Raw genomic sequence first — 27,999 nt, 5'->3', positions numbered from 1 at the left:
AGTTATTTCTTCCTTCAATTTACATTCACAATTTCAATTAATCCTCAGTAATCTCAACAATTAACAGTTCTACATTTAAGTACAGCCTTATATTATTACTTCCATTTCACTATTTATTTTACTTTATGTATCTCACTTTAATTCCTTTATGCTTCTCCTTTATCACCACAACAATTACTTTCTTCTCCACTGTAAATATATATGGCTCTGACGCCAAACAGAGCCATATATAGATACTATAGCGCCACGAAGTGGCGATATAGTATACGTGGCCAAAGAACTTATAACACAAGAATCTCCTGTTCTTCAATTTGCATTCAAAACACAGTATCGGAAGTACAGGGTTAAAAGGTCAAACTGGGCGACGCCATTTCACAGCATGGAGAAGCGCCCCCTCCAAACTAGGAAGTCAATTACTCTACCCCCATAGAGTATTAGCAGATCCCCTCTATGGTTTTGACTTTCTAATTTGATGCGGGCGCCCTACTCCTCAGTCAATTACTCGACCCCCCTAGAGTATTAGCAGATCCCCTCTATGATTTTGACTTTCTAATTTGATGCGGGCGCCCTACTCCATGGCTCACAATGGCGCCACCCATAGCTCTATTCTATCCCACAATGCCTTTCGAAATTGTTACGCGCTTCGGACGAACAGGAGATTCTTGTGTTATAAGTTCTTTGACGTGGCGCTATATACGATCTTTGGTTTACGCACATATTAAGAACGCGCGCATTACCGCTCACAAGCATTGGAATAGGTTTGGAATACGCATAAGTAAGACTACACGCTTTATCGAGAAGACTTTAAAGAATGCATTGGAGAGAATCATGGTAGTAAGTGGTGGTTTACACAGTGGTTTCCACTTGTGATGCCCTTAACAATTAACATAATTACGTAACTAATGTAAACAAGGGCAGAAAATAATGACGGAAGATGATCATGATCACGCTGAAATAGAAAATATATGTGGAAATGTTACAGTCGGGACAGTACACACAGCTGGAGATGGACATCCACATATCGTTCATCATCCTCATCCGACACCATACACAATCTTGTTTTTGTTTGGGTGTTGTGCTTTGGGAGGTAAGTCTAGCTAGGTTAAAACAATAACATTAATGATGACTTATGATTGACAGGAATGAATGACGTGTTAATGCCACCACAATGATGTATAATATGTATGCCTAGGCCTAGGCTAGTCTAACCTGGGCCGTATTGCATAGAGAATATAACATAGGGCTACATATAGGTTAAGGAGTGCGAACATAAGTGTAAAAAGTATAGGCCCTAATTAACGTTTTACGTTTTGTTATTTTGTAATAGGACTTACAATTACAGAAAATGTCCTTTTCTTATGTAAGATCCATGCATGTTATTTTTTTCCTAAATAAATGTGAACTTGAATTTAATTATTAATGTAACAGTAATACATTAATACTAGGCCTACGCTAATGATAATAGTAACAATAATGAGCAAAAAAACATTTTAGTAGGCCTAGTTTAGTAGATTGAATGTTTCAATTGATGTTTGGGTATTTTATTTGTATTATGGTTATTATTTTAGTTAATTTTTGCCTATAAGTAACCATCACAAACACGATGGAGCAAACTGCACCGTTGCAAACTGTGTATGTATTAGATTAATAGTACCAACCAACCAACATAAGGATAGCACAACCTAATGTGATCGAACTAACCTAGTCTAGGCTAGAGATACTGTTATGTTACACACATTACTATTATTCTTTTTAGCTCTGGTTCGGACTCTGTTCAAGAAAATACCAATTCCATATACCGTAATACTTTTAATTTTGGGAACAGGATTAGGAATTTTGTCGAATCGTTTTGGAACTGTTTCACTATATACAGGAATGGCTCACATGGACCCTCATCTAATTATGCACGTTTTTCTACCAGTTCTTATTTTTGAATCAGCTTTTGCTATGGATGTTCATATATTTCTAAAATCTTTTATTCAGGTAAGTAGCAAGTAATGATGGTTAGTAAAAATCCTTTTCATTTGGCAAATTTATTTGCACGAACATTTCTGAACTTTATTTATTTCGCATTATATAAAAAATGGAAATACGACTCGTGCATAATAAACAAAACACTTTTAGAATAAAATTATACTAAACTAAACCTAAAACATGCTTTTGTTGCAGGATTGTTATCGTATTCGGATAGTGTTGTATTATTGTAATTTGCATCCTTTTAATAGTTCTTTGGCAGTAAAATTGTGTTTGTTCAATATTATGCGCGCGGATTTGTAAATACTTCCTATACTATACTATAGGAATATATTTTGGAATAAAATTATCTTTATTTTTTTCAAATAGGTATGCATTTTAGCGGTATTTGGCTTAATGGTAGCGACAGTCTTAACATCTCTTATTGCTAAATTTACACTTACTTACAACTGGTCTTGGAACGTTTCTTTGATGTTTGGTTCTATAGTCAGTGCCACTGATCCCGTAGCCGTCGTTGCACTTCTTAAAGATCTAGGTAGGTATGCTTTATTTTAGATGAATGAACTGATACAGCATTTTAAAACATCGGACGTTTAAAGTTGTCTAATTTAGCCTACAGCAGGCGCAAATAGAGATATAAAGCCGGTGGGAAGAGGTGGTGTAGGTATAAAATGAAAATATGTAGCCTACAAATAATTGCACTGAGGAAGGATTAGTGTTACCCAAAATCTCTGCAATTTCTTTCTGGCTGTTTTAAGCTCTGTCTACACTATCAAACTGTATGTGCCCATAATATTAACATGATGATGTCATATCACTACCATATTTGGGCATATCACTACTATATTTACTTTATTGTTTTGATTTAGCCTCGCTTATCAATTCTTCATTATTATTTCTACCGTAGGAGCGTCTAAACAGCTTGGTACCATCATTGAGGGAGAGTCACTTTTGAACGATGGCTGCTCGATCGTCATATTTACAATATTTAAAGAAATGGCTATACCAGGAAATTCAAAGACAGGTAAAAATAAGATAAAACACATTTTTTTTTATAATACAGGCATATTTAAACTGCCTTAAAATGTGACATGTTTCGAGAAACTCTTCTCATCATCAGAACAGTAAACAACACCTAGCGTGCTTATATACCAATAGGACAAGTTGTATGTAAATAAGTAAGTAATTATCATAATAAAACAACAAGGAATGTAGGCAACAAGCAATCATATGGCAAGTGTGACGCCTAAGTTATAGATTTGTTTGTTCAAGGAAGGTTTACTCCACGAGATGTGGAGGGCTTCCTTGACCTTAAGTTTGAAAGCGGAATCTGCAGAATCCAGAACGGTGAAGCAATCCGCCTTAGCGAGGGTCTTACACCGTTCTGAATCCTGCAGATGTTGAAAAATGTGAGAAGCCTTGTCCCTGAAATGTTCACGCACCCGCATTGATAACCGTCTATTGGTTTCACCAATATACATGGAATTACATCCCATACATTTAAATTTATATACAACACGAGAACGAAACACATCAGGGACAGGGTCCTTAAGACTAAACAAGTTTGAAATTTTAAATGATTTGAAAGCTAATTTAATATTAACACCTTTGCAATATTTACGTGTAATGTTATCGATTCTTTGTTGTGCGCATTTGGCAAACTGTAAGTAAGGTAATTTAAAATAAAGAACCTTGTTTTGTTCAATAATCGACTCAACTGAAGCAACATTGCAAGGAGAGAAAACATTATTAAGATATCTGTAAATATTGTCATTAATTATACTGAGTGGAAAACAGTTTTTACTTAAAATGGTTTTAAGAGTTGAAATGTCATTGTTAAAGCTAGACCAGGAGTTATTCAATTTGTAAACTCTGTCAATCAAAGTACGAACAAACCCAATTTTGTAAGAAAAGGAAGTGAAACTGTAAAAATTAGTGAGGAGACCCGTGACTTCAGTCTTCAGAAAGCCTACCTTGCAATGTTACGTCAGTTGAGTCGATATTGAACAAAACAAGGTTTTTTATTTTAAATTACCTTACTTACAATTTGCCTTTTTATTAAATTCCTCGCTATAGTCATTTTAACTTGTAAGTTTGGTGGTATTATTCATGAGCATGCATATTTATTGGAAATGGACATTATCGTATCACTTATTAATTAACCTTATTAATATTTGTGGGATTTTACTATTAGTCACTTACAAACATACATTGTTATACAATATTGAAAAGCAAAATAGAAAAAGGCATGTAAAATCTCATTTAATTATTATAAACTGAACCTTAATTTGTGATTCACTCTCAAAATACTATAAAGGCACATTGATACTAGGACAAATTTTAACGATCGGCGAATAAACATTTTTCTTACATAAAACAAAAGAAATTATAAAAGTTTTCATTCTAGAACTATTATAATAACCATTTATTGTGTCTTTGATAACTATATTACTTTTCAAAATCCAATAAAATGACGTCATGATCCATAAGAACAATAAAATCGTTGTATCACCACGATATTTTTGCTCTTACTAATCATGACGTCATTTGATAGGACGTGGTAAAAAATTATTTTCACCAAAGGCAACATAGATGGTTATCCTATTTTATAATGATCAATTTTTAGATTTCTTTTGTTTCATGTAAGAAAAAAGCATGTTTATCTATTAATCTTCGAGCGTTATCGTCCAAGTGTAAATGGGCCTTCACGCTTTAATATCATTTCTAAAAATAAGGTTTTTGTAATAAAATAAGTGTAGATGTATATGGAGAAGTTGTATTAATATTTTATTTTTTAAAGAAATACTTATTTCAATTTTTTTAGCAACGGAAATAATTGTATACTTTATTCGAGTGGCATTAGGAGGACCAGCGTTTGGATTTCTTATGGCAAAATTTACGACATTTTGGTTGTCAAGAATCTTCAACGATGCCCTTGTCGAAATCACAATAACATTAGCATCAACTTATTTAACTTTCTACATTGGCGAATCGGTTTTGAAAGTATCAGGCGTTCTCGCCGTTGTCGTTCTTGGTTTAGTGGTAAACGTTGAAAGAACATCAATAAGTCCAGAAGTTGAGGTATTTTTACATAGGTTAGTACAATGTAAACTATTTTTAAAATAATTCGAATGTGTGGCGAATTTGATAATATTTAATATTATTTCTTTTCTTTTAATGTGAGTGTAGGTTCTGGGAGGTCCTAGGATACGTTGCCAACACTCTCATATTCTTTCTCGTTGGAGTCGTCATCACAGAGCGAGCGATGGAAAACGTTGATCCAATAGACTGGTTTTACATGTTGACCATTTACGTGGGAATTAATATAATCAGGTAAATTACTAAAGAAAAGCACTTTCAAGCTAAAAGGTTAAGTTAAACAAATTTGGAAAGTAAAAGTAGTGCATCAAAAATAGTCAAGGTAAGTCAACATGGTGATTCTTAACGTTAAACGGCATGGGTTGGCATTTATCAATTGTGCTGAATAAGCTTAAGCAAATACCTTAATGCAAAATATAAAGCGGGTCTAAAAAATAATAAATAGTATAAATAAAATATATGACTTATAATTATTAAGTTAAAAATAATTATTAGTTATCCGCATTCAGCGGATAACTCCTTGTAACTGTCCTGTTTCATCTTTTTTTTTTCTGTATTATTCTTCTTTTTTTCTGTCATTTTTGTGTCTCGCGTATCTCAAAAAAATGTAAACATAACATTTTATAAAGGCCGGTGCACACCGAACGCGAAGCAGCGAATTTCGCGTTAAAAAGTGACGCACGCGGCAGGCGACGGACGCTTCCAGTGTGAACATACAAGCGAACAGTGTACGATAGTCAAATTTCAACTTCAACGCGTTGAAAACGACTGCAGCGAAGGCTTCGCACGCGAATTTTCAAAAGTTGAACCTTGGTCAACTTTTTGAGGCGTCGCGAGCGCGGTTCGCGTTCGTCAACCAATCAGAAGTCAGGAATATCTCTCATCGACGACACCGACGGCAAAAAAATGGTGGCTGACGAGCGAGGTCTTTATGGAAATACTTTGTCATTTACCCTTCTTGTCTTTACGATAAGGGAAGTAAGTCATACACAGACAGAAACATAAGGATTAATGCATGAAGACAATAATTTCAGACAAACATCTGTGTAGAAGAATGCCAGAAAAACTAGGCCTAAAACGTGTCAGAGATCAATTTGTAAAGTGAGTTGGCAAGCCTTCTATTTCTAGCCTACCTAGGTTTAGGCCATACTAGGGCCTAGCTAGTCCTAAGCATAGACCTATACCCTAGTAGGCTAGGCCATGCCAAGTAGTACTTATAGGCCTACATAATACTTACTAATCCCTACTAGTCTACTATGTGGTAGGCCAGGCCTAGCCTAGGTTAAGCCTACTACTAAATATGAGTACTAGGCTAGGTCTAGGCTAGCCTACTTATTATTATTAATATTTATAGGCCTAGGCTAGGCCTAATATTTAGTTGATTTAGGCCTAGTGTTGTAAGGCTATGATAGGCCTAGTAGTAATATTAATACATAAATACTGTTGTTTTTGTTTCTTTTAGTTCAATTAGATGAACATTGATAAATGGGATCCTTCAGGCTATTACCACCAGCGTTACAAACTCCACCAATGACCAAGCTAGTTTAAGCGGCCAGTATATTGCCATGGAATTAAAAGCAATTGCTCCTCAAAAACGTGGACTGGCAATTATGAGGCTGACACAGGTTTGTATAGACTTTTTTCAAATGGGTATGTCAGTTGGTGACATACATTGGCCAGAAAAAATGATTTGAGCAATATGCCTTACTATAGCAATTTTTTAATACTTGTTTCATTTTTTTTTAATAGAAAATGGAAGAGATTAAGGAGGAATTGGACTGTAACTAGTATTTATTAAGTGGTTATAGAATGAAAGCTGAACTGAATGTCTTTTTTTAGCAATAGAGAACACATGGAAATATATGTATATGTTTTGTTATACTCCAATACAAAAAAAATAGTCAAATTTTTCTGCCAGCTAATGGCATTTTTTTCATTTTATAAGTGAAAACATAAGTTTTTGGGGGTTTTTTTTCTATGTAAGTGATTAAATTTGTTAAAACTACAAAATGGCCTATTCAAATTTGATTTTAATCATCTTCATTTTTCATGATTCTATGGGACAATACATCTTTAAGTTTAGTGTCATTTTTTGGACAAGATATATTGTCTTCCTGAAAATATAATTTAAAACATTTTCGTTGTGTGTAATACAGTATAACACTTAGTTATTCACTTTTAACAATAATAATATTTCTTCAATTTTCATTTTTTTTGGGATGATACATTTTAAATTTATAAATGTTGATATTATTTTGCGAAAGTATTCAGGAGTAGTAAAACAGAAAATCTGGTTGATATTTAATGATACCTTTAAAAACAATGATTCACTATTTCAATAAGTGTATTTATGTGAAAAAGTCATAAGATAATATACAGTGTAATGATTAATTATTTAATGATACCTTTAAAAACAATGATTCACTATTTAAATAAGTGTATTTATGTGAAAAAAAGTCATAAGATAATATACAGTGTAAATATGAGTTTGAGATATTTATTACATTTAATCAAATGAGAAAAAAACTGTATGTTTTGTCATGAATAATATAATATTTAATAATAATTAGAAAATAAATGTGAAAACTTTACATTAATATATAGGCCTATAGTTTATATTTGAAAGTGACAAACCTATGAAGATTCCCAGTTCGTGTTTATATGAAATGTTTTATAAATTATATGGTTATAATAATAACCTCTGTTGAAAGATATTTGTAACACCACTAATAAATACAGTCAGCAGATCACATGTACGTGTAATCAACATGCAATAAATGCTTTAATTCTTGTAACTGTATTGATATTGGATACATCTTCTTCTGTCCTTGTGATATATACATACAATCATGCACATTTCAGGCTTTGGAAAAGGATAACATTTTCCCACGAAAACCAAACACTGTGATTGGTGTAACCAGGGAAGAGTTAAATTACATTTTAATTTAACTCTTCTCTGGTTAAACTTACATAGGAAATACTTCAGAGTCATCTTCTCTGATTATTTTAAATGTAGCATTGTATTGGCCAACCCACCATCTCCTAGGCCTAGCAATCGCGACGAATCAGCACATCGTGACGCGTTTAGTGGGAACCGACAAGAAAAACTAATAGACGCATGACAATTCAACTTTCAAAGCGATCCGTCGAATGACGCGTGACGCTTCGCTGCTTCGCGTTCGGTGTGCACCGGCCTTAACTTTGTCAAAATGTGGGCATTCACGTGAAGTTGTGCACCTGCTATTGTGAATGACGTCAGACATGCGCAACGTGACTTACGCGCGATTTTATGAACTTCGATTAAAACATAGATTAAAAACCATATAACAATTTAAGTTGAAACTTTAACAAAAAGTTAATTTATATCATGCGCTAACTTTCTGTGTCAAAAAAATGACATGTTGCACACGAAGTTACGCGCGCACGCGCATTTAAAATTTAAAAAAGCGAAAAATCAATTTCTAATCAACTTTCTTGCGTTTCATGTCATTTTGAGCATGTCAAAAATTCCCGTAGCGCTAAAAACAATTTTTTCGCGTAATTTATGTTTTTCCAGCATGATTAAAACGTTTTCTGGAAGCTATTTAATTGTAGATACGAATTCATGTGAAAATTTTGCCAATCAGATATTGTGACGTCATCATATGGCCAGTTGAAAATAAAAAGTCGTATTTTCATATTTTGCGTCATACTTCATCACATTTAAAAGAGCGTGCATCTATATTTTACGTATTCAAATTTCTTCTACACGTTAATATGTTGTTAATGAGATAATTTCCTTCCGAAATTGCTATTATAATGTTTCATTTTGATACCGTCGCCATGTTAAAAATTTGAATAAATGCCGGGTCCCGTAATTTCACCTATTCTACACTGTATGTAATATGTATACAGAATGATTCTACCTGTTTATACTGTAACGGAATTTGATATAGCCCAAATCATTTATTTCCTACCTATTGCTATAATATAGCAGGCCAAATAAGACTAAGTTGTGATTGGCTATTTTACTGTGCGAGTAATTTAACTACGCGCTAAATTGTGGTAAAAAACTTATCCAGGGATCTAGTAGGCGTGGCGTTTGTCATGCGGATAACTAATAAAAGTGACGAGTTCAAATCTAGTTATCAATTTAAATGATTCTAATGATCGTCGCTATGTAAACAAACAAAATAGAGGGCGGTATTTACGATTTTTTTTTTATTTTGCAGTAAGCCATGATAATTTGACATAGACATAATTTACTGTCATCTACAGATTCATTGTGCGCAAAGACAACTTATAAAATAACTGATTTTTAAAATAAACATAATTATATTGTATACATCATTACGTGTTATCCAAAGGATCACAAATAATCATATCAACTAATTGATGTTAGTAGATAATGGCTTATAAATAATGTCTAATGTTGCAAGAACATATGCAATAAAACAATTATTAACTTGGATCAATATATTATTTTAAACCAATCAGATGTTCAATTTTTAAAAAAAAATCAGTGCGCGTCAATCTTTACCGTCAGCACAATCACAATGCAACGATTTATATCCTTCTGCTCAAAGCTTAAAAATTATCGCATTTATCGGATAATTATCTTTTATTATATATTATGATTTGAATGAGATAACTATCGGTTAATTTTTTTCGAGATAATATATCACTGAATCTATTCCTTTTTAGAGCAATAACAATTGCAATGTTCAGTCCTATACTAGCCAGGCTTGGGTATGGATTGTCTTGGCGTAACGCAGTCGTAATGACGTGGGGAGGTTTGAGAGGAGCAGTGGGCCTAGCCTTAGCACTGTTAGTCGAGCAAACTGACGAGTTCTTGGAACACGAAGAGCTAAGGAATGTCGGTAGTAAAGTATTGCTTCATACATCTGGAATTGTCATACTGACTCTTATTGTGAATGCCACGACAATGCAGAGCTTACTCAAAACCCTTGGTAAGTTATGATGAGGCTCTATAAAAAAATGAATTGATTATCGACGTATTTTCTCAAATTGTTCAGTACGGTAGGCCTGTTTTTTCTTCTTTTTTCTAAGGCAGTATTTACAGTAGGTGGAAATACTGTATGGAAACTGCCTAAAATATTGCACACAGTAATAAACAGGACAAATAATACAAATAATAATTATTATTATTATTAGGATCAACCAACTTTATTTTGTTGCTGTAGTGGAACTATCATGGTTCATGTCACTGTATGTCTCTTCATTGTAATCTTCAGGTCTGATATAAGATTAAGTCAAAGCTCTTAAAACATTCCTTTTTAACAAAAAATGGAAACATAAAAAAAAACAAAATATTGTAGGGACGATTTTATCGGTAGGGAGGGGAAAATACCTTTATATTCTTTTAGGCATAGGCCTATATGGCCTAAAAAAAATCGGGGAAACGTTTACCTTACCTTTCATGATACAGGCATCACATGTGAAAAAAAAAATCGTTCACGTAACACTTCGAATTGCGTAAATAAACTCATATATTTTCTGTATTTACTGGCGTGTTATATATTATACACTAAATATTATTTTTTATAGGAATGAGTGATATTTCCGTTTCTCAGAGGTTAGCAATGGCCAACGCAGTAAAGAAGGTTATGGAGACCCAATCACGAACATTGTCAATGCTGAAGGCAGATAGATTCCTGGCTGATGCTGAATGGTCGCTTGTGGAGAGAGTCTGCGACATCAAAGATCCTTACACTTCAGAAGGAGGAGAAGTATGTATACAATATTTTTTAGATAATAATACTCATCAACATTTGTTTGTTGGTGATATCAATGGTTGCTCATAATATTGTACGATGTTGAATGTTTTTATAACTAATGCAGGCTACTAGTCCGTAAAAAGTAATCAAAACCGTACTTAAAAGCAATCGTTTGTAGACGCTAGAGAGCCGAGAGTGCAACAGTTAAACAGCTGATTCAGATTAAAGCAAATATGTAACGAAAGAAATTAGTGATCATCGACTTCACAATAACTTTCATGTATTAATTCGTACAGACAGAGGGTGAGGGTGAAACAAAGCATGACCAGATATCGGGAATACGAAAAAGCAAATGTCCAAGTTGTAAAACACTAGTACCAAACGAACCATCGAAAAAAGAATATGAAGACATGTCGGAGGAAGCTCGTCTTAGGATGCTTAAAGCAGAACGGGTACCGTACAGTATTTGTTATTATACAAATAATGAATGTTTATTAGTGCGATGGTACAAATAATTGTATGAGGTGAAAGATGGAATTCTATATTTCACGAGGCGAAGCCTGGGTAAAGATAAAATTTCATATTTCACCGAATTTAATGATTTGTACCATCGCACGAATAATAAAAACATTCGTTATTTGTTGTAGAAAAAATCTTAGTAGGCCATTGCCATTGTTGTGAAGTAGATATCACGTTGTGCACGTCGATGTCTCTGTTCGCAGAACAACAGACGGTGCATGCTTCTATTGGACTTCACGCACATTTTTTCGTACGCGATAAAAAAAAAGAAAAAAATATTAAACGATCGGTAAATAGTACGTGCTATTGCACTCCATGTGACCAACAATCGTCCAATCAACTTACAGGAATTTATTTAGGTGCTATATAATCTTCGATATGTAATTTGCATCTATTAAAACTACAAGTCGTAGGCCTAATATGAACTTTAATTGAGTATTTTTTAATTATAGATCAGTTATTGGAAACAATTTGAACATGGAATGCTATCGAGAGAAGCAACTCGAGTTTTGGTTGGTTGCACAGAATCAGCGGCCGATGTTCACGACGAATTGATTAAAGTTGATGAGATTAAAAAGAACTGGCAGATTAAAGGCATATATCCATATATGGTTAATATGAAATATTTTACTTGTTTATTTAAACTGAAATCGTTTTAATATGTACACAATATCATTTAAACGTTTTCTTATATAGACCTATTTAAAAAAGGAAAATAATCAACTACAACTCAAATCAATTCAAGTATCTCCATCATTTTTGTACAATTTCGACAGATAACTTTTTTTAAAGTAATCTTAAATAAAGCATAACAAATACGAATTGTTTGTTACCTTCTCTTCCAGAAACGCAAATTTGAAGAGTGGATAAGTGTGAAAAAGAAAGAAAGCATACCACCACCAAGTAACAAGTTCCAGAATTTCTTCTTTAAAATCTCCATGCATCAAGCATTCGAGCTGTTCATTTACTTCGTCATCTTTGCCAACATGGTACCGATTATTTTGGAGTTCGTTATAGATACGGAGCACTTACGGTACGACGATTACAAACCAGTTATGCGAATTTCGAACTTCGTTTTTATGTCTATTTACATCTTGGAGGCAATGATAAAGGTAACTAATGATGCATAGAGAAATTATCAAATTGCACAGTAGACCATTCTACTTAAACTTGTATAATGTATATAAGTTATAAATAGGTAGTATAGATAGGTGTGAAAATGTACACACCTGGTGCGGATTGCTATTAAAAATTCTTAACTGATGGTCTTAATTTACCAGCACCATTGCTAAACAGTCTTAACTAGGACCGGGTACAGTAAAAAATTGAGGGCGTACTTTACGCATAAAATACCAAATAAGGTAATGTTCGTCACGCTTTCTCAATTCACAATCAGTACGTAGATTTCTACGCGAGTAAATCTAATTCTAGGCCTATTATATGAATAATATCTTATAGTCCAGTCAATCTACGATTTTGGGTAGACAAAATTGCAATAAATGATTTTATACACTTATTTGATAGATAAAAATACTTTAAACGTCTTGTAAAAAGTCTACCAAAATCTAACAACATAAAATGTGTATTTTAAGTAGAAAAGCGTCGAACTTTGTTTTTTGTTTTCTTGCGCGATGTGTTCAACGGTTTGCCTAATTAGAATAAAATTCCTTGTCCCTGATTGGTTAATATTCATGTCACCTCTGTTTGGACTATTAAAACTTGTTGGTTGTCTTTCACGATCAATAATACGTATAAGCAACATTGGAAGTTGTGACAAAGCTATATTTATAAATTTATATTTTGTAGGCCTATACAAACAATTTAAACAAACAAACATTTAATTTACTACGTCAAAAATCTTTCTCTTATTAGGCGATTGGATTGCGGAAATACTATGTTTTAAGTCATTGGAACAAATTTGACTTACTTATAATACTGGTGTCAATAATCGATATTGTGATTGATGAAACATTGACCGATATCAATATGAACACCAGCGTGCTGAAGATTCCAAAATTATTCCGTACATTTAGGAGTTTACGTATGCTGCGTCTAGTAAAGGTACGACATAATATTATAGTTAATATTCATGGTGATATGTATATTTATATGAAATAATCTGAATATATTCTTTACGCAATATATGCACACACACAAACAACAATTTCCAAAAATGTATAGATTGATTGATAATTGAAGAATTGGTTTAACATTTCACAGTGAAGCCGTAAATTATCCTGCTTGATTCGATCTTTATAGTTTCTAAATAAATGACTACCTATACAAGGTGTTACCTAGGTTTGCTGGAGAAGAAACAGACACACACATTGTTAGATTACAGTTAGTCCTGGAATTTAGAAGTTCTTAAATAGAAGAGAAACAGGGTTTTCAAGCAACATGCAATTTTTGATTTCCAGGCACTCATTCCAAGAATTATGGGTTTCTTAAACACCCGAATTAACAAGAAATTGAGTTTAGGTTATGATGTTGGTAAAGGATTTGTTATTGGTGAAGAAGAGGTCAGTAAACTGGTTGAGCATATGGTGGACAATCAGGACATCCTAAAAGATTTAAAGCGCAGATCAGAATTATCTCGTCTTGAAGTTATACGTGAACTCGGTAAACTATTTTAAGGTGTAAAACAGAAAATTACATCCCAACATGGAACGTGAAGTTCCGCCCACATTGTAACCAAATAAATTAGGAAAAGCTAATTTACGTACGTTGGGAACGTTATTTCTGTAACTGAATGTCATACCAAAATATTTCAGCCATGAATCTCGAATTCCGGTTTCTTTTTATTAAGACGCCATTTCTTTAGACAATTACGTCTGTCTAAGTTGAATAGTACACAATGCACAACAGTTATGAAAAATGGACATGCCCTTACACTTAAATAGAGTAATGCGTTTTAATGGCTACCGAAATGTAATACTGGTATGTAATAGAAAAGTAATTAGTTTTATAGCGATGTGTTGTTTTTTAAGGTCTTTTACAACGAGAACATCCAGGCATTGCAGTTTCGGTAAAAACACGTCAAGCTATTCGCACAGTCCTTAACCATTCACGTGATACAATTACAGAGTTACAAGGAGCTGGTCTTCTTGATGAAACTGACGCACACAAATTACAAATGGTAACAACGATTCTTTATTTAATATAGAATCGTTTGTTGATTATCAATGTTTACCTGTATCATGTTACTTAAATTTAAGATAGAGTACCGAGAATCGTCTTGAGGCTATTCTACACACTAAGCATGATATTACATTACGGCATATTATTTGTTATACTAGCCAAACGATTGTTAACAAAACACTCTAGGCGATATTTTACTCTTTTCTGATTACTTTATCGACTTAAACAAATTTAAACTTCATTTTTTGCTAATCAAGAACGTAGAGGTTAGGATGAAACGATTATTAAATGCACCGGCTTCGATTCCACCCCCACCTCCAGAGTTTCTACTGAAAAATGTTGCATGGTTAGAAGGTGATACAAAACTCATAGAGTTTATTAAGGTAATGTTAATAAACATTGTTATACGACGATACAAACAATTTAAATATTGCGGATACATTTTGATTAACAAGACATCAACCAAGAAAGAACTCATCACTAAAGCTCTGTTTACACTATCAAACTTTATGTGACAAAACATGTGATGACGCCATATCACTACCATATTTAGGCACATCACACTTTTTTGTCAAACTAGTTTGATAGTGTAGACAGAGCTAGCTAGTCTAGCTATACCTTATATGAGAGCCAGTATCTATTATAAATCAGTAACGTCTACATACTTGTAATTTAGTCAAGAGCTGAATTATTGCACTACGACTTTGGCGAGGTGATTATCAAGCAAGGAGAGAAACCAAATGGAATATATCTAATTGTATCCGGTATGATCAAGGTATATTTTTGGCATATATTAATTTTACAACTAAGTTATTATCTTTAGTGTAATCGCAGATAAAAAAGTGGTTCACAATAGAGAGAAAACCATGACGTATGGCTGCAGCAATCGAATATTTATAATTTTACTTTGTAACCTGTTTTGGCCTGTTTGTGGGTTCTTCATAATATTTTAGATTATTAATCATAATTATTATACAGATATCGCTGTCATTTTTCAGAGCACCTGACATTCGCATTAATGTCATTCTACCTATATAATATAGTATATCTATGGTTGTTGATATAAGTTTGCGGTACACCCCGTATATTAGTTGTGAAAAGAACTGTTGAGTTTCTCTTGACGTCCTCGCATTCTCACTCTGAGGACGATCGAAGCATATTGGTTCACAATTTATTTACACCCAATACGGGATATCATTAGTAAATATGATCTGTACTATCATGTTTACGCTGATGATACTCAGATTTATATTTATTTTAAACCTACAATGACACACATTGACATTTCTTTGGAACTGCTCCAACATTGTATCCATGAATTGCGTGTCTGGATGAAAAACAACTTTCTTAAATTAAATGATGAAAAAACAGAATATATTCTCTTTGGATCAAAGCTGCAGTTGGAAAAACTGCCACCAAGTTTTATTTACATTGGTGAAACCTAAATAGACCCGGCTAGGCAGGTTAGAAATCTAGGGGTTGAAATGGATGCGGGTATGACTATGATTTCTCATATCTCAAAAACTATTTCTACGTCGTCTTTTCACTTACGAAACATCCGAAGGATTCGAAAGTTAATTAATGAGGCAGCAGCTAAACAACTTGTTCATGCTTTTGTCACTTCACGACTGGATATGGGAAACTCATTGCTATATGGGCTACCACAAAAACAACTCCACAGGCTTCAGCTGATTCAAAATACAGCGGCACGAGTTGTTAAAAAACTACCAAGATATGCACACATATCAAATACCTTGGAAACTTTGCATTGGCTTCCTGTTAGGTACCGCATTGTTTTTAAAATATTACTCTTTGTTTTTAAGTCTATTAATGGCATGGCTCCTGAATATATTTCTGACATGCTTAGGCTGTATGTTCCCAGACGGAATCTGCGTTCTAGTGATACGCTGCTTCTACATCAACCTAAGTCTCACCACTCATGGGGAGACAGAGCTTTCACCGTTACTGCTCCTCGTCTATGGAATGCTCTACCGAGCTCTATCAGATTTTGCAAAATTGTTGATACTTTTAAACAATTATTAAAAACACATTTATTTATTAAGGCATATGGAAATCATGAGGTTTCTTAAAGTTCTAGAATTGTATAGTATACTTTTTCCTGACCAGCATTATCTTTGGGGTGCCTCTGTCTTGGTTGTTGTCTCTGAGCACCCGGTCGTCTGTGGCAAGGCAAATGTGTATCCTGTTCCTTTGTTTGGTCACCTACGTAGGGGTCCGGGACCGCGACAGAACGAGAACGGATGGGGACCCTCCAAAGAAATTGCATTTTATTTGTCGGGCATTTGTATGATTTGTTTTATTTTTTTTTGAATGCGCCTTGAGCACTCTTGAGTGGTATGTGCGCTATAAAAATCCTGTTATTATATTATCGAAACGTCGAGAAACTCAACAGAACTAATATACGTGGTGTACCGCAAACTTATAACAACATTTGATTTCGCCATGCAAACCTTCAAACAATATAATATCTATGGTTATTGTACATATTTCATTTTTCAATAATTCTAAAATACTTTTCCTTTCTCATTTTTAGATACGTATAGAGTTTTGTATAGAGTTTGTGTATGCTTACTTATATTTAAAACGTACCGAATAAATAATTATTTAGGCCTATATTTTTCTTTGTTGCTTTAGTTATTGGGGTCGACTGAAAACCTAGACCACGAACATCAGCAAACGCTGGCATCAATCAATAGAGGAGCAACTGACGTGTTTGAAGACTATCTTACAGCCGGTAACGTCATTGGTGAAATGGGTCTTTTGACTGGAAAGCCTAGAAATGCAACAGTTACATGTGAAACATCTGTACTGGTAAGGAATGATAGTTAAATGAATTTGATTTGATTCTAGTAAGTCTAAAGGAATATATTGCAATTTGATAAATACACTAGCCAGTATTATACCTACAAAATAACTACAGTACGACTTGAAAAGTACTATAGTTCAAACTATGATTTTGAATTTCATTCATAAATAAACAAAGGCGGGGTATGCACTTCACCTAATGAATTTGGTCGACTATTAGACGTTTGTTGAGGGGAAAATACGACAAAAAAATCTTTATATAAAGTGTACAAAGATGATCAAGAAACACACTAGCCTGATCACAAAAAGATACTAACTAGGCCCTCAAGAAAACCTCTCTCGTGTTGAAATTACTGACATAATTGCATGTTTTATAATACGGGTATTCGGAAAATAAAAGAAAGTACACTAGAGAATTGCATAGTGTGTGTTGTAAACTATAGTATAGAAACCAAACTATCAAGTTGGCGCAATAAAAATAAACATGTCTTTACTCCAAAAAGGTTTATTATATCAACTTGGACGACATGCATGTTGCTATTGACACGTTCACATTGGAACCATCGCTTGAAAGTCGTTTATGGCGTGTGTGCGGAATTCGAATTGCAACACAATTGCTATTAGAACAAATGAGCTATCAGGTAAAAGTATTGAATGCATTCTTCAGAATTAAAATTTCTGTCCATACACAATATTAAACAACATGTTGACTAAATGAATAGATACTTCGCCAAGTTTTCCGTTTCCATATTTTACACAATGTTTATCACATAACTCAGTGTATATGCCTACAATCAACTTTTGTAATTTTGTCTAAATCGATCTTGACTAAAGCTTTCTTTCCAACGCAAGGGCGTAAGCGCAACACAGGCGATTTGACCAATAAAAAACACCACTTCGGATAATGCATCGCTTTTGATTGGTTGAATTTTAGCCACCGGCCTATTGCCACACGGCCAATTCCCACCTGGCTGCCAGCCACCTGGGCTTTTGCCACCCGGCCTTTTGCCACCTTAGGCCTTTTGCCACCTTAGGCCTTTTGCCACCGGCTATTTGCCACCCGACCTGTTGCCACCCGGCCTGTTGCCACCCGGCCCTTTGCCACCCGGCTTTTAATCTGTGAGTGTAATTTGCACTTCTTAATTAGGCCTGCAATTAAATTAAAATGGACGCCGTTCTCTCAATTCAAGAATAGAATGTTTAAGAAACAGAAATCAATGTAGTTTTAGTTTTGGGCTATTCCGAAAGTTTTTAAAGTAACATATCATGTATGCCCACCTTGTTTACCACTTAATGGTTTGTATTTATCTAAATACAATTATACCGATTTCGTTACTGATTTCATCAGGACAAAAATACAGCATCTTCAATTTAATGTCTCAAAACAATTCGTATAAACAATTCAAAACAACTGTTTAATTAAAATTAATCAGTAGCATTTCAACTGGATGAGAATAAATATAAGGCCTAATTATCTCTATATCGTGATTTTAGATCCCAAAATATTGTATACTAGACAGGTGGATCCAAAAAGTTTAATGAATTAGCTCTCCCAGTCACAAATAATTGTACTGAGAGCGGGAAAAATAATATACCTATATATTAGCCCAGAGACGCTACGCTCCTTTGTCGCAATTACGCCAGTTTGTAACAGACCGGGTGGCAAATGGCTGGGTGCCACATGGTAGGGTGGCAACAGGCCGGGTGGCAAATGGCAGGGTTGCAACAGACCGGGTGGCAACAGGCCGGGTGGAAAATAGCCGGATGGCAAATGACCTAGGTAGCAAAAGGCCTAATGTGGCAATAGCCTGGGTGGCAAAAGGCCTAATGTGGCAATAGGCCGGGTGGCAAAAGGCCTAATGTGGCAATAGGCCGGGTGGCAACAGTTTGGGTGACAATGGGCCGGGTGGCAAAGGGCCAGGTGGCAACGGGCCTAGACCAGAATCAAGTCAATTATTGAGTAAAATGTTATAAATCATCTTAATTGTTATTATAAATGGTTTTAATGTATTTTTAGGGTTGGACACAAGAGAAGGTAAAGCTCCATCTAGAAAGGTCTATTTTAGTGGATCTAAAAGAGTGCAATTATGTATTTGACATCGAGGACACCATGGACGATGTAATACTAATCCAGGGATCTGCAATAAACGCACACTCACGCGATGAGTTATTTGCTCCTTGTGTTATTAACAGAAATGTCCACAGATTACAATTTTTACGCGATCAAGAGCCAGAACCAAAATTGATGGTAGTTTTAAACACAGACATTGTAGCGACAGAGTTGGAAGTTGTGACGTCTGGCCTTGATATACATGGAGCAAAATCTGAAACACATAGTCAGTTATGTTCAGAACACAATCTACGGAAAAGATCAAAATCATTGGCTGTTGGAGAAGAAGATGACTTTGGAGAGAGCAAAATGGATTCAAATCGATTCCGAAACAACAAGATAGCGCCACAATTTTTGAACCAACAGCATCCTCGAAGTCTTGGTCCACTAACTAGAGGAAGTATCTCACTTTACACAGAAACACCAAGTATAAGAAAAGACGATGAAATCGTTTAAAGAGATCTTCACAGTAAACATTAATGTAAAAGCCTACTGTGGGAAGTTATTTACAAAAATACACAATTTATTTTTCATGTTGTAAAGTAGGCCTACTAAAAGAATCAATAAAAATATATATTCTATGATAGTTTACTTCAATGTATTTACTTTACTTGCATCTACACTATAGATAAAATGACGATGTTAGCAAACTTGAAAAAGACTAATTACAATAATTATGTTTTAGGAAGAAAAAGAAAACACTCATTTAGTAGAAGATGATAGATTAGAAACAATAATGGTAATATTCAATTCAATGCGTGCAATGTGGAGACATTTAGAATGAAAATCTCTCTATTCAACAACTAAAATGCATTCTTCGTTGTTGTCTAAAGTAATCTTTAGTTGTCTAATGTAACTTTTGTTAATACTAAAAGGCCAGGCTGAACAAAATTTGTCAGCCTGTTTTCATCACTTTGACCAAAGCTGGCCCTGTAATTGGTTAATACGCTGGTGTACAATAGAATGGTGCCACACTCGACTCCAATATACAGTACCATCGATTTATAGGGTGGGGGATTTAGACGAAATAGTCAGTGGTAGGCTAAATATATTAAAGTAGTTCTTGAAAAAAGAATTCCCTTATAAAGGGGAAACACTTGACGGGTAGGCCCTACTTACAATGAGTTAAGTATTCACTTACCTATAAGGAAACCACTTAATTTAGGGGTAAAAACAATCATAAATATTCATGAGTTTTCCCATTTTCCAATCACAGAGGATTTAATTTCTCTATGGTCTAATCACTTTTCTCTCTAAAAACTAATTTGCATATTTAGAAATATTTAATATTCCTAAATGTTAATTTTTTGGAAAACTTGTTTATATAGTTGATGATAGTATAAATATATATATATATATATAAACGGTAATTAATCGAAAGTCTACATCTAAACTGCCTGGAAAACACAGGTTTTAGTTCGATCACTAGTCCATGGGATTTAGACTTTTAACTCACACAAATTGCAAGAAAAGGTTTTTTTGATGAAATGTGTTCTTTAGACCCTACTGAACACATTTATCAACGTTAGGACATTTTTCGACAACGGGAAGTAGCCTAATTTGCATAATTAAAAATGGCCGCCATTTTTAATAACGCACTATGTATCTTGGAAACCGCTAGTCACAGATACTTAATTATGGTGTTAAAATCGTTCGAATATATGTTTTTATATTCACTTTAATGAAAAAGTTTGTCCAAAAATGAATGGAAGTGCTATTTCTAACATTATTGACCTTTGACCTTGATTTATTATATCTCAGCAACCACTAATCGGAGATATACAAATTAGGGCTTAAATTGTTCAGAAACTACACATTTATATCCAGTCTAATGGCATGTTTTTGTAAAAAATGGCCGATTCTAACATTATTGACCTTTGACCTTGATTTATCATATCTTAGCAACCACTAATCTGAGAGACACACAATATGGCTCAAACTGTTCAGAAACTACATATTTATATTTAGTCTAATGGCATGTTTTTGCAAAAAAATGGCCGATTCTAACATTATTGACCTTTGTTAGTGTCAAATTGTTCAGAACATACATGTTTCTATAGAGTCCAATGACACATTATGTCCAATAATGACCTATTGTATGGTTATTAACATTTGAACTATATTTGAAAAGGATTTTTAAACCCGGAATCTTCTTCATGTAGGCATTCATTAAAACATGTGATTTGGCACTTCTTGTTTAGAATATGGTGGTAATTTAAAGTGCATGTACAGTAAGGATAGCATCACTCTTGAGGGCATTCTTTTAGGTTGAAACATAGTCTTATTAATAAGGCCTTTTCTACTACTAGACGCATTGTTGACAACTGGAATTTTAAAAGGTCGATATTAATGCAACATATTTAGTTTAGTTTAATTAATTGGCTATCGAGACTCATAAATAGGCTGACCACCACTTGCAATATTTTCGCCATATGCAGTAAAAACCTCAGTTTCTTATGGAATTTATTTATTTCAATAACCATATACAGTATGACTACTAGTGGTGTATAGTTTTTAACCTTTTATAATTTGTTTTTGTACTTTTTTTACGTGAATTTATTGTGTATGTACCATGTTTCTATGTGGTTTAATTTTTACTATTTTTTTAACCATCATTTTAATGCTATAATATAAATATCTTGTAATTCAGCTTCGCTGCGAAGACGATAAGAAATAAAATAAACAAACGTGTAAACTTGTAGGCAGTTTATGAATGAATGCAATAGTTTATGCTTATACATTTAATGTACCATGGCCTACTTTAAACTAAACATAATAAGTCAACGTTGCAACTCTTACATTTTAGAGTGCCAAATTACATGTTCTAATGGATGTCCACATGAAGAAGATTCCGGGTTTAAATCTTTTTCAAATATAGTTCAAATGTTAATAACCATACAATAGGCCATTATTGGACATAATGTGTCATTGGACTCTATAGAAACATGTATGTTCTGAACAATTTGACACTAAAAATAATTTCATATGTACAATATTTTCAAAGTTATGCGATTTTATGTAGTGCAAAGTTCAAAGGTCAATAATGTTAGAATCGGCCATTTTTTGCAAAAACATGCCATTAGACTAAATATAAATATGTAGTTTCTGAACAGTTTGAGCCATATTGTGTGTCTCTCAGATTAGTGGTTGCTAAGATATGATAAATCAAGGTCAAAGGTCAATAATGTTAGAATCGGCCATTATTTGCAAAAACATGCTATTAGACTGGATATAAATGTGTAGTTTCTGAACAATTTAAGCCCTAATTTGTATATCTCCGATTAGTGGTTGCTGAGATATGAGAATTCAAGGTCAAGGTCAATAATGTTAGAAATAGCACTTTCATTCATTTTTGGACAAACTTTTTCAATAAAGTGAATATAAAAACATATATTCTAACGATTTTGACACCATAATTAAGTATCTGTGACTAGCGGTTTCCAAGATACAGAGTACGTTATTAAAAATGGCGGCCATTTTTAATTATGCAAATTAGGCTACTTCCTGTTGTCGAAAAATGTCCTAACGTTGATAAATGTGTTCAGTAGGGTCTAAAGAACACATTTCATCAAAAAAACCTTTTCTTGCAATTTGTGTGAGAAAAGGGTCATTTTTTAGCTAAATCCCATGGACTACACTGCAGGTAAACAAGTTGTTGTATGCTGCTGCTGTGGTGATGGAACAAACGATTACATTTTCAAATCGTTAAAGTTGAAAATAAATAACGATAACGATGATCGAGCCAGACCGCAAATATTCACACATTTTTACGCGATCGTTCATTTCATGGTTTTCCCATTGCTGCTGGGATATGTGTACGTGAAGTGTTCCAAGACCAACTCTGTTTTTTAGCGTTGATTTTAATCTTTCCTGTAAAAAACGTTGAAACCGGTTGATTGTACGCAACTCAGCGTCGACTGGAAAACAGGCTTTAGGAACAGTGGCAAGATCATTGATGTATATTGTGAATGAAACAAGGGTCAAAGAATAGAAATCTGTCCACATAACATTCAAAGGCGAAAGTACAAAATAGGTGGCGCTGTTGTATTTCAAAACAATAGTATAAAATAAAATATTTTCCAAAAGCGAAATAATTTTTTTTTTTTTCGCACTCGAAAAAAATTACTATTAAACGATCGTTTAATAGTGAGTATTATTGCAGGCCATGTGATCCACAATCGTCCAATCAAATGACAGGAATTCATTTAGGTGTTATATAATAGTCTAGTCTTATCAGACATGTGGTAATTCCTGTCACATAAGCTTTTTGTGAAAACAGTTCACTGGGATAATATAACCAGTACTTGACGTAAACTGGGTTATTTTAATTGCACACGGACAAACTTACTTACTCGCCTATGTGTATGGTAAATTGCGCCCTTGTCTTAGCCGCTCGTGCCGCCACTTGACCCGCTCTAATAAATGTGTAAAGAAATACGGTACATATAACTAATTCTTTCCATTATTTAAACTGTTAGATAGACTATTGAGAATATCATTTTTTATAAATCGCACATGATTAATCATAGGCCTACCCATGAAAAGATAATTCATTGTTTAATTAGGCCTAAATATTTAAATTACGTCTTTGGTTTTCTTTACAGGTATGACCATAGCTGAGATTATCTGTTATCCAATATCAATATGGATTTGTACTTCCATTTCTGGTGGATGGCCGATAACATATTATGCTTACAGTAGGCCTAATTTGTCTTTTTTAAACGTTCATAGTGCCGTAATACCATCGAATAATTAAATATTAAATCACGTTTGTAGAAGTGGGGTATCGACATGAATTACGTAATGATAGGCGTGCTACTGTGTAGGCTTTACATTACACTGCCGGCTGTGGAGCTTTGCCAGTGAGACCCAAAACAAAAGCTGGGATATTTCCAAAACTGGTAAACGCCTTATTATAGTACTTTTTCAATGTATGTGATTGTCAGTTTCTTTAGTTATTCTTTTTTTTTATCGGTGTTAATAAACAAACTTTGTTGGGGGTCACATTTAAAATTTTTCAAAATTATAACTTAAATTTTTATGAAACTAAAGTTTAGAAACGTGAATAATGTTACATTACAAATTCTAACCATTTTTATTATAGGTGCCCTTAGTCTTATTGTATTGATAGTATTTATCATGTTTGTCTATGACGATCCTGACGATGATCCTTTTATTTCAAATGATGAGCTTGAATATTTGAAAAGTTTCGATGATACAAGTATTGATAAGGTAAACTAAAATACAGAACAGTCAACAATTGTAAAACCATGATAAGATTCCATGCCAATATTCTAGCAGAGTTAGTAGAGTTAGACTTACTAATCATAATGTTGATTTAATCATAGCTGCAAGTTCGTGTATATCATGAAAGAAACACCTCGATTCAATAAAAAAAATCCTGTTCCTTCGCTATATATTTTAAATGAATTTTTTTTTTTCGACAGGGTAAAACAGTTTCAGTTAGAGATCTGATGATGTCGACCGCTGTGTGATCAATTTTTATTGGTTTCGCTACATACACCTTAAGTTTTACTTTCCTCTTAACTGAAGGACCAGTTTTTATTTCTCTAATATTAGGGTTTGATACAAAATATGTAAGTTTATTTGTATTGTTCATTAAATATAACAAAAATGTTATTGTTTTTAACCTGTAGTTTTTCATATCTTGCCAAATCAACTTGCCTTGATACCAAGTTTTACCCGAAGAATGTTTATTGAATACTGTAATTATCGTTCGTTTATTTAGTATCACATATGTATATGCATTTAACACAGTGCAATACCTACAGTACATTCAAAAAGAATTTACATTACCGAGTTTAAAATGCACTTAGACTTGTATTATATTTCATGTCTGTAAAAAGAGTATTTATATAAATTCAAGTCAAGAATATATGATTTTTGTCTATGACGCTACTGACGAAATCATTTTATTGCAAATAATGAACTTCAGTATTTGGAGAGTTGAGATGATACAAACAAAATTGAACAAAAGTGTTAGGATAATCAACTTAAGCACATTAAGTGCGACCGTTACTATTGTAAGCATTTTGTTCTAAAGTGTGAACATTATTTCAAAATACGACAGTACACACGCATCCCAACTATGATTATTTGTATTATATTTTTGCATTTATGTTAATTGATTACGAAATGAAGAATAAATGTAAAAACATTAAATTACATGCTGTTTTTATTATTTTTAGGTCGGTTTTATAACGTCGATTCCAGCTATTTCAGAATCTATTATTATTATTATTTTTTCTTGAATAAGTGCTGACGTCATCATTCGACGCAAATACATGACTGTTCTAAATACTAGGAAGCTTTTTGCAGTTTTAAGTAAGATATTATCCTTTTCCATTGATTATTGAAACAGGTATGGTACTACTATCTTTATCTTTAAATTGCAAAAATTGAATTAAACAGAAAATTAAGAAGACCAAAGAGAATGGCAACATAATGGATCATGGAAGTTAAAAAGTAATAAATATAAATTACACAGACAAACCCATTCTGCACAGATGGAAATCGTATAAAATAGTGGAAAAAACGTCATGACGGAAGATGTGATTCGTAAATCTTAAAATTAAACACGTTGTAAGGTTTTAGAATTGACAAGCTGTTATTATAAAAAATGTTATTTATTCTTTCTCTTTGCAGCTTTGGGAGTACCTGGCTTTTGCATGGCTTGTATTGGTTTCTTCAAAAGCGATGCAATAGTGTCGATGATGCTTTTCATATTGTCCTTTAGTTTTCTAGGATTTTATGCGCCGAGTTTCATGACAAACATCGTGGAAGTTTCAAAACAACATTCACAATTGATCATAGGAATAACGACATCTATTGGATTTTCTGTTGTTATAATTATTTTACTCATTCTTGGAATGCTAGTGAAAGATAGGGTAAGTTTGTTATACGAGGCCAACAGCTTGCAACTATTTATCCCGCTTACTGTTTTCTGATGATTACTTTAATTGTGTTTGTTGGTTTTTCAGAATACAGCCAGTGATTGGTCGTTGATGTTCAGAATAATTGCCGCAATCCATCTTTTCGGAATGATCTTCTTTCTAATATTTGCTGAAGCAGAGCAACTAAAGTCTGGTGAAAATGCTACAAAGCAAGAGATGAAATCCTATAATTCAATAAATAAATAATGATTTGCACTCCATCCATGGAGTCAGTTATCGCGACGTAGCTGGTGTATGTTGCTATTATTATTTTTTTATTTTTTTTTATTTTATATTTTTTTCATAAAATACTAGTTTTGACTCTTTTTTTCTGATATTTATTATACATAACCAATCCGTATAGAGTTCTGCGGTGGTGGCGCTGCATGGTTGCTAGCCAACCAATAAATGCGTTCTACCTGCCTGAGTGACTCCAAGGTCACCAATGGTTTGGAAGGCTTATTGAATTGAAGTAGTCATTTTAAAATTTAATCATTTTCAATAAAAGCAAACTACAATTTCAAAAGATGACTAAATATTTGTTTTTAATAATCTATTTATTCTTTAACTACAGTTTAAGTTAAAAAACCTAAGATACATAATTTTATAGAAATACAGATATATATAGTTTATCAACATAGTAGCGTTGCATGCATTTTTTGGTTGGCTAGCAACCACGCAGCGCCATCTATCGTTGTGACGTCACACCGCAATACTATAAAATGTTATTGTACATGTTATATTCTGTATATGCTGTGTTTGATTGAATTTTTTGCTTTATTTTTTTCTTTTTTTTTCTTTTAACAATATTTAATATTCCATCAATGGTATAATACATTAGTTAAGTAATACACTATTGACTTATAAAACATTGTTTTATGAATGATTGAATTATGGTATCGCACAACTTCCAATTAAAGAATAACTGGATTATAAGCGAGTTAGAAAAGTGTGGAGGTATACAAACATGGAGGACCTGTAATTACATGAAAACATCTGAATCGAATTCATACATGATGGGAGCAGATGAAGCTACCACAGGACTTCAAAGATGCCATTCTTATTCCTATTATAGAAGAATGAAGGCGACCGTAGAGTCTGTTGGAGCCACCGATGCATCTCTCTTTTCTCTATTGCTAGCAAGGTCTTAGTAAAAAATACTTTACTTGTTTTGGGGTTTTTTGGTTTTTTTTGCCGTGAAAAACTGAAATATCTTTAATTTAGACTTTTATTAATTCCCCTAATTGGTAGTCAGTATTACACAGTACAATTTGTTTTGGACTCATCAATACTAATTTTATTTGAAATTGCCAGATGATCTGTCATAATAACTGGTCTTATGTACCATAATACTTCACCATCATGATTAACCAGTAGTCAAGCCGTCTGAATTCATTTGCTTAGCTTTCCTACACCAGGTGAATTTTGTGTTTTCTATGGGTTTTTATTTCTCCATCAACTTTTTAAATTCAGTTATTAACACTTTTTTTAAAGTGTAAAAAAAGCTGTCCTTTCTGTTTTTTTTTGTTTTTTTTTAATCCCATTTTATGTCCAAAATACAATTGAAATCATCACCAATAATAAAAACCAGTGATATGTAATAAAAGTACTGTTGAATTTGTTAAATATTTCAGGTGTAAGAGGTGTTTCTTTTATTACGTAT

General features: G+C 33.4%; 1 protein-coding gene and 1 long non-coding RNA gene across 4 annotated transcripts; both read left to right on the top strand.

Moving 5' to 3' along the window:
- Positions 1-824: 824 nt before the first annotated feature.
- On the top strand, positions 825-19,967 carry LOC144847706 (sperm-specific sodium:proton exchanger-like). Of its 3 annotated transcripts, none has more exons than XM_078704197.1 (19): positions 825-1,087; positions 1,757-1,983; positions 2,344-2,509; positions 2,882-2,998; positions 4,799-5,069; positions 5,164-5,307; positions 9,757-10,022; positions 10,621-10,802; positions 11,087-11,242; positions 11,762-11,920; positions 12,155-12,421; positions 13,182-13,370; positions 13,727-13,928; positions 14,297-14,445; positions 14,705-14,830; positions 15,124-15,222; positions 17,103-17,279; positions 17,777-17,914; positions 19,291-19,967. In XM_078704197.1, the coding sequence occupies exons 1-19, from the start codon at positions 925-927 to the stop codon at positions 19,837-19,839; spliced, it is 3,747 nt and encodes a 1,248-aa protein (XP_078560323.1). In that variant the 5' UTR covers positions 825-924; the 3' UTR covers positions 19,840-19,967. The 3 variants fall into 3 exon arrangements, with proteins under 3 accessions (XP_078560323.1, XP_078560324.1, XP_078560325.1); XM_078704198.1 differs by having other exon boundaries at positions 826-1,087; positions 1,826-1,983; XM_078704199.1 differs by lacking the exon at positions 5,164-5,307 and having other exon boundaries at positions 826-1,087.
- On the top strand, positions 5,745-7,465 carry LOC144847712 (uncharacterized). The gene is made up of 3 exons (XR_013613776.1): positions 5,745-6,174; positions 6,536-6,698; positions 6,823-7,465. It is a non-coding gene; the product is annotated as an uncharacterized LOC144847712 (long non-coding RNA).
- Positions 19,968-27,999: the final 8,032 nt, after the last annotated feature.

The sequence above is a fragment of the Antedon bifida genome, chromosome 7 (genome assembly GCF_963402885.1).
Source record: "Antedon bifida chromosome 7, ecAntBifi1.1, whole genome shotgun sequence".
Taxonomy (NCBI): Eukaryota; Metazoa; Echinodermata; class Crinoidea; order Comatulida; family Antedonidae; genus Antedon; species Antedon bifida.
Note: the sequence above shows the minus strand (reverse complement) of the source record. Positions and strands in the feature narration are given on the sequence as shown.

What these genes read in the sequence shown, in the direction of transcription:
- LOC144847706 (XM_078704197.1), top strand. Translation starts at nt 925, where the DNA reads ATGACGGAAGATGATCATGATCACGCTGAAATAGAAAATATATGTGGA. An exon ending in ACCAGGAAATTCAAAGACAG is followed by an intron (nt 2,999 to 4,798) that starts GTAAAAATAAGA and finishes CAATTTTTTTAG; the next exon opens with CAACGGAAATAATTGTATAC. An exon ending in TGAAGTTATACGTGAACTCG is followed by an intron (nt 13,929 to 14,296) that starts GTAAACTATTTT and finishes TTGTTTTTTAAG; the next exon opens with GTCTTTTACAACGAGAACAT.